At 48.9% G+C, this 7,959-nt stretch overlaps 1 protein-coding gene across 3 annotated transcripts in view; it reads left to right on the plus strand.

Moving 5' to 3' along the window:
* The window catches only part of RGS9 (regulator of G protein signaling 9), a 75,832-nt gene that overhangs the window by 60,373 nt on the left and 7,500 nt on the right, over positions 1 to 7,959 (plus strand). For all 3 annotated transcript variants that reach the window (XM_081804611.1, XM_006741903.3, XM_006741901.3), the window contains 2 exons: positions 972 to 1,057; positions 3,277 to 3,394. In XM_081804611.1, the coding sequence (XP_081660737.1) occupies positions 972 to 1,057; positions 3,277 to 3,394 (204 nt within the window). The remainder of the gene's footprint in view (positions 1 to 971; positions 1,058 to 3,276; positions 3,395 to 7,959) is intronic.

Consider the following 7,959-nt stretch of genomic DNA (forward strand, 5'->3'; position numbering starts at 1 on the left):
ATTCTTAAAAATGTGGTTTTATACAACCGTCCAGAGACACCCAGGGAAGCCAGATACTTGGCAGAATGAAATGGAGTTGTGGGTAACTTAAGAACAGTGTATATGCTTAGCAGACTCTGTGTGGCTATAGGCTGTGTCCTATGGCAATAAACTCAATGTGACCCAGTGATCCATAATCCCCACTCCCAGACTCTGTCCTGGTTCTCATAACTTTTAGCCACCACTTAGTCTTTAGAATGGGACTGTTTCAATAAACTTAAAAAACTCTCAGTCCCTGGGTTGTTGCTGTGGACATTGTCCCATATTTGTTAGAACGAGAGTTTTGAGTTGACTTGGAAGTGACAAGCATTCATGAAGTGACTTCTCTGAACCTGCCCAACGTCCCAGGAAAGATCCACACAAGAGAAACCTGACTCTGGGTCTTTTTTTTTTTTTTTAATTCTCTTGCTTTGATACCTAAATTCAGGGCAAAAAGGGGGATGTTTGTGGGCTTTGAAGTGGGTTCCATGCTCATGGCAGCTCATTTTTTTTTGGAAGGAGGTACTGGGGTGGGGGGGGCGAGGTGAGATACAGGTGTCCTGTCATCTCCTGCTTACCTCACGGAAGACCTCCAAGGTGGATTTTAGTGTGGGGGATTATGGATCACAGTGTAGCCAAAGTACCGCAGAATCCACAGGAGGCTTGTGAAGACTCCGATGGTCCCAACCTGGGAATTTCTGATTTCGGAGGCCTGGGTGAGCCTGAAGACGTGCACTTCTAACAATTTGCCAGTGAATTTGATGCTGCCGATCCGGGGACCACACTGGAGAACTGTTGCTTTAGACACACATCTGAATGCCTTTCACACAAGGATACGGGTTCCCTGAACTTTGCCATCTCGGTGCCCAGGGAGGCACTCGAACACTACAAGCATAGTAGTTTGACTTGACACTTCCCCTCTCTTAATTACCATTTCTCTCTTGTTCCCCTAGGATTCTTATGCTCGCTACTTAAAATCTCCAATCTATAAGGAAATGCTGGCCAAAGCTATTGAACCTCAGGGAACTACCAAGAGAAGGCAAGTGGAGAGACCTATAATTTGCTGGTTGCCTGCCGCTTTGTTTACAGGGAAGGGAGGGTCTTTTTCAGCCAAATAGCCATGATGGAGATATGTGCTTGATGGAAATCCTGGGGACCAGGAAGGATTTCTTAGGGGTAGGATTGCCTTGTTGGCTTCATAATACCCTAGCAAGATTTCCTTAGTAATTACTGCGAGTAAAGTAAAGTGACCCTGACATGGATTTGAAAAAGTGCTGATTATCCCACCGATCGTGACCCCAGCGCAAACAGAAGCATCTCACTGGTTTGTTAATTGCTGCACTTCCTCACCTTGGAACTGCTCTATGGGAATTAAGTTAGCCACATCCTTGTATCCTTGGAAAGTCCTAAGACCTTAGAGAGCATAGCAGACTCCACTCCCAAGAAAAACAGCCGACTCATGGGGGAGATGAACACTGACATCCTAAGTGTCCTTGTTGACCCCAGGGACCACCTTTTAGCGAGTCCCCCGTTAACTGGCTCATGCTCACCTTCCTCATTGGAGATGTGGATCGTCCCAGCTGGCCGAACCCATGGGCAAAGGATGAAATGTTCTGAGGGGGCAGTCGGAACTCTTTTCTGGGGAGGAAAGAGAAAACTCTGTAGGGACTGAGGATTCCAAAGAGGAACCAAATGACAGCTTGAACAAAGACATGGGACTTTGGTGGAGGTTTTCCCAGCGCCAGCGTGTGGCCTGTCCCCCCATGGTTAGTAAATGCTGCCCTGTTTGCCAGCTCAGCTCACGCTGGGCCCTTTTCCAGCATCGCCGGTCAATTCAAAAGAGGGGTGATTGGACCGGAGCTTTTATCAAAGGAGCTTAAAAAAAAACAAACCCAACTTGGTTTCATTCTTGAGGATAAAGGCACTGTTATAAAAAGGAGAGAAAGGAGGTCTCTGTGGTGCTATTTTTCTTCTAGGTTTACCAGGGAAGGAAGGGAGTTCAGCATCCCTGGGAGCTTGAAAGCTTCTCCTTTAAGCCCCAAGACAGGGGCGTAATCGCTCCAGAAGTTCTGCCAGAAAGTATTAGGGAAGGAAGGAGAGTCTCGTATTTCTCTCTCCAGATATTTTCTCAGTTGGGGCAGACCTGAGAAATCAGCTGGGATCTTTTCTGGAGCACCCCGGGTGCCTGGCGAGAGGCCCCAGCTGCACCACTTGGCTTTGGTTGGGGAACTGTGGTCTGAGAATGTCCCTGTGAGTAAGAAGACACGTGGGAATGCTCTCCTACTGAGGGAAGCTCAGCCTGTAAATATGTGGGGATGGCAGTGGGTGTGAGTTTGTCCCAAGGCTCAAGGGTGGCAGGCAACATGTAAACCTTAATTTCTCTGGAACAAGTTAAATTGAGCTCCAAGCTCCCCCTTGGCAGGGCTGGTGGGAGACCCAAGTTCAGGCCTGATTTACTGGTGGGGAGCCCTCTTCTTCTTCTTCTTCCCTAGGGTAGATCCAAGAATTCTCTGGGCTTTTATAGTCCAGGGCTTTGGGGAGGTCCTAGGTTTTAAGTCCCCCATTGCTGCTGAAATGCTTGTTTTCCAGGCATGTGGGTGGCTCAGCTGCTCCCCATTGCCTGCATCAGTCAGACACCCGGAGCTTTGTCCTGGTGCCCAAGGCCGTGGTGGACAGAGGTGGGTCCCAAGAGTCCATGTTTGACTTCTTTTGAGGTTCTGACTCATCCGGTGCATGCACCCAGCACCACCAGCCCCCCAGCCCTCTCCAGGCCTCTTCCCCCTTTCTCTGCGGGCCCCGCCTCGCCCTCTTGGACAGCCCAGCTCTCTCCCTCCTTCCTAGATCCTTGGCTTTTGAAAACAAATGCTCCAGCTCCCCCTGAGGCCAGAACCCTTGGGCTTCCAGTATCAAACTCCCCTTGCCCCCTTCTTTTAGGAAGAGCCCATGGGAGGTTAAGCTGACACATTGATTTCTAAACATTCTAGAAGGTATGTTATCGCCACCACAGGCAGTCCTCCTTGGGCCTAGCCAGAAATGTGATGGCAGCTGGTACTCATCTGGCCCATCCTCCAACGGAGGAGAAAGAGCTAAGGTTGAACATGCCCCTGAGGTCCCCCCCACCCTTGGGGCTCACTGGGAAAATGAGGGAACAAGCCCAGATTCTGGTCCTGCAGCTCCGTGTCCCACTAGGGGCTACCGTGTCCCTGCTGGGCGAGCTGGGCAGCTTTCCACCAACCGTGGCCCTGTCCTTCCTTCCAGCTCCAGCCTCCCGTTTATGCGGCGCCACCTACGCTCCAGCCCGAGCCCCGTCATCCTGAGGCAGCTGGAAGAAGAAGCCAAGGCTCGAGAAGCTGCCAGCACAGTGGACATCACCCAGGTCATGAGCAAGCTGGACCGTAGGAGCCAACTCAAAAGAGAACTACCTCCTAAATAAATCTGCAGTTCCTGGGGGTGGGGGTGTGCATTTGGGAGAGGCGAGCAGAGAAAGGCAGGGTTGGTCGGAGTCTAGAGGATGCGATTTCCCATTAGTGGGGCAACCAGGTTCATCCCATATTCCCCTGACCTCCTTCATGGTGGATTTCCCAATGCCTTGGCAACTAGAGCTCATTCTCCCGCTCCAGCTCACCAAGGGACAGGGTCGGCAGTGGTGGGGGGAGGTCACCTGACTCAGTGGCTGTGTGACCGCCTATCTCACTGTGGGGGTTCTTGTAGCGGGAGCATAGAGAAAACAGGCTGCTTTGTGTGCCACCATTTGCTTTAGAGAATGAATGAGAAGGTCCCCCTCCTCCTTCAAGTCATCGTTCTTTCAGGTACATCAGTTTCAAATAGTTTAATGAAGCTCCAAACACCACCTCTCCAACTGAGACTCTGCTTCTAAAGCAGTCTGGGATCCCTCTGAGGGACTAGCTGCAGGGTCCCCTAGAGATGCACGTCCCCTGGACTCCCCTGTTATACCTTCATGGAGAGGCCCTGCTAAGATGTTGCTGGTGAGCTTGTTCTTGGTCACAGTTATGGAGGGTCCTTCCCTTTTGTCTCCCCAACCCCCGATACCTGCTAGGGGAATATGTAGCTGGTAGGGATGAAGAACTCAGGCCGGAAGCCTCCAGGGCAGTCAAGGGGAAGTGACCTTCTGAGGAGCATCAGTTTGGATAAAGGAAAGGCACTGATGTTTTCATTCATGGGAAGAGAGAGGGTAGATACTTTTCAAGATGAGTTACGGTCAAAGATAATACTCTTTCAGATATTTTCTAGATGTTGGTGCATCCTTCCTGTGTAGCTGTAGCCTAGGTCAGCCCTGTGGTCAGTGTGGAGGGAGAGGACAGTTCCAACTCTGACCATGAGAGGACTACAAGATAATTCTTGAAGTTAGCCTCACCTCATAACACCTGTGTAAGAATGCAAAGGAGCTAGAACAAGTCAGCGAGCAAGGGACCAACACAGCACAGCAAAAAGACACATATACTGAGTATCCACTATGCACCAGGCATTGGTGAATACAGTGGACATGGTCTCCATCTCACGGAGCTTATAGACCAGGACTGACAAACAATAATGAAGCCGACCATATCAGTACCTTTGCTGACAACCACAAAGCTAGAGCGGCATACAATAATCAGTATTTATTGCTCATGGCTTTAGGGTCATCTGTTTGGCTCTGTTGATCTTGGAGGTCACTCCCTTGCCTGGGGGCTTGGTCTGTGGGAACCCGAGCTGGGATGAGTGGAATGATTCTTCTCTGCTTCTCATGTCTCCCGTCCTCCAACAGCTTGGCCTCGGCATGATCTATGGTGGTGGTGTAATTGCAAAGGAGTGAGTGGAAATGCGTAAGAGTCTTGAGGTGTAGGCTTCAAACCAGTGCGTGGTCTTCTACCTCATGTTCTTGGCCAAATCAGGTTACAAAGCCAGCCTAGAATCAAGGGGCGAGGAAATAGACTCTGTCTCTTTAGTGAGAGAAATTTTAAAGTCTTGTTGCAAAAGATGTGGCGAGAGGAAGGGATAAAGAATCAGGGCCATGGTTGTAATCGACAACCCAAAGATGTGGTAAAACCTGTACCAGGTGTTAGAAAGAAATGGAGATGGTGCCATGATAGGGAAGAGGGGGGTTGCGTCCGCTAGGGAGGCCTCTCTTAGTGACAGATAAGAGGATGAGAAAAAGTGGGCCATACAAAGCATGTGGGCAGGCAGGGAAAACTTTCCAGGGGGAGGGAACCGCAGGAGTAAAGGCCCACTGGGGGGAAGCGGCTTCGAGTGAACTGTAGGGCCAGGCGAATGGAGCCTCATGGGCGCAGGAGAAATGGTTCAGCATGAGCTTAGAGAGGTGGGCAAGGCCAGGTCATTGGGGACTTTTTAGGTCATTGTAAGGAGTCTGTGGCTCTTGGTTTTGTGTTAGCAAAATGATCCCATTACTCTCTCCATTTTCCCTAGTTGTAGACTAGCTTATACTCTGGAAGGGCAACCAGAGGTATGCTTTGGTCATCTTTCTTTTAAAGAATGTCGAAGTCCTCCAACTTAGGGAGGGCACCTCAAGTAGAAATTTTTGTTAATGGCCATTATATATTGAGTGACATGAGGTGGGGCCATGTCTCATCGCTTGGAGCCTAATGCCTGAGGCCTGCTGGGTTCTGCAGAAACATGTCTCACGTGAATGAATGGAAGAAGGAAGGGAGGGAGGAAGGAAGGGAAAGAGCCGTGGGTTTGGAGACAGCCTCTCAGTCTCCAGTTCTACCACTAGCTGTGTGGTCTTGAACAAGTCACTTACAATAGGTAGAATACATCGGATAATGCCTGACATATAATAAGTGCTCAATAAATGCTAGCTGCTGTTATCAGTGTCACAACCATTATCACTGTCACCATCATCATCATCCTCACCATCCTCCTCCTCACATCACTGCTTCCTGATTCGTGAAGTGAGGGGTTGGGACCAGATTCTTGCTTCTTGAAACAGACTTTGTGAGTTCCAGGAGGGTACCCAGCCTGGGGCCTCCATTTTACTTGAAGATTTGGAATGGGATGAAACAGGTAATTTTCAATTTTTGCATTAAAATAATCATGAATATATTATGAATTAGAATGCAACATGGACATGAATTTTTTAAGATAAAAATTGAGACATCAATGACATTTCATGCTTGTCTGTGGCAGGTTTAGGCTTTGTCCTCAGACTCCTGGGGAGGATGTTTACCTGGCTCTCCTCCTGTTTGTCCTACTTTCCTGGGGAAGCTGGAGAAGCATGAAATCAGAGATATATATTCACTACCCCTTCTAGTTACCCCCCATGAGCTGAGATCACATGCCCGGCACAACGGTGGTGGGGATGGTGGGGTGTCAAAGGCATCGTGAATTCTTCACATTACAAACTATGTCGTGTTCATCTTTGACTCAACCATCCGCCATCCCACTCCCCACATGTGAGATGTGTCTGCCTGACAGGTCTCCCATCCTTCAGCCGACTACCAAAGGCTCTGTATCAGGCACATGGTAGGGACACCACACATATCAATGGAAACCTTCTCAGTGTCAGACACACAATGATCCCACCGTCTAATGAGAGGCACAGGCATGTAACTAAAGTTGGTTATCATGCTTATGGGATAAATGTGTAAGTAAGTATTGTGACACTGCCCATCTGAAGGAAGGCAGGAGATAAAGGGCTTCACTCCTGGATGGCAACAGTTCCGTCCCATGAATGTTTCCTAAACACCTATTCTATGTAAGAACCAGCGAAGGGTCCTATGGCAGATACAAAAATGGATGAGAGGTTCTCCGCCCTTGAGGGGCTCACAAGGGTGTGTGGATACAGATGGCTGCAGCTGAAGCAGAATGGGATCGAGGCTGGGGTGGCATACCACACCCCAGGAGAGCACAGAGATGGGAGAGGATCGTCTGTCTGGCCTGGAGGACTGAGGGAGACTCCGCCAGGACGTTCTCATGTTTGGTCGTAAAGGAGCCACAGGGCCCTACCCAGTTTTGAGGCTTCCTAGGAGTGTCTGCTGCGGCTCTCCTGCTAACTTTGTTTCTGTTGGCAGACATAACAGCAGCCCCGGGAGGTCTGTTTGAATCTCAAATAGCCTCAAAAATAGTATTTGTTTGGACACTATTATTGATATATTTAAATGATTATGATATTCTATGTTATCTGCGTACTTAGGCGCCATCTTAATTCCTTAATGCCATATTTTAAATAGCTTGAGTTTCTCTACCCATGGTGCTGTGTATCTTATGCTAGAATATAAACTATGGGGTAAAGTACCAGGATTTCCTTTGTAGAATTGCATTTTCAAGCTTGATTTTTAGAGAGAGGACTGTTCTTGTTGTGAGGGTTGTGGTAATGCAATGGGTAGGGACAATAGGTAGAATACATCGGATAATGCCTGACATATAATAAGTGCTCAATAAATGCTAGCTGCTGTTATCAGTGTCACAACCATTATCACTGTCACCATCATCATCATCCTCACCATCCTCCTCCTCACATCACTGTCATCACCACCACCATCATCACCATCACCACTGCCATCATGACCACCACAGTTATCACCACCATAAGCATCATCACCACCATCACCATCACCACCATCATCACCACCATCACCATCATCATCATCACTACCATCATCGTCACCACCATCACCACCACCACTACCCCCATCATCACCACCATCACCAACACCACCACCATCACCACTATCACCATCACCACCATCACCACCATCACTACCATCACCATCACCACCATCACCATCACCACCATCATCACCACCATCACCATCATCATCATCAGCACCATCACTACCATCATCATCACCATCACCACCATCACCACCACCACTACCCCCATCATCACCACCATAACCATCATCATCATCACTACCATCATCGTCACCACCATCATCACCACCATAACCATCATCATCATCACCACCATCACCACCATCATCA

The sequence above is a fragment of the Leptonychotes weddellii genome, chromosome 15 (assembly GCF_054177405.1).
Source record: "Leptonychotes weddellii isolate Sample4059 chromosome 15, ASM5417740v2, whole genome shotgun sequence".
NCBI classification, from domain to species: Eukaryota; Metazoa; Chordata; class Mammalia; order Carnivora; family Phocidae; genus Leptonychotes; species Leptonychotes weddellii.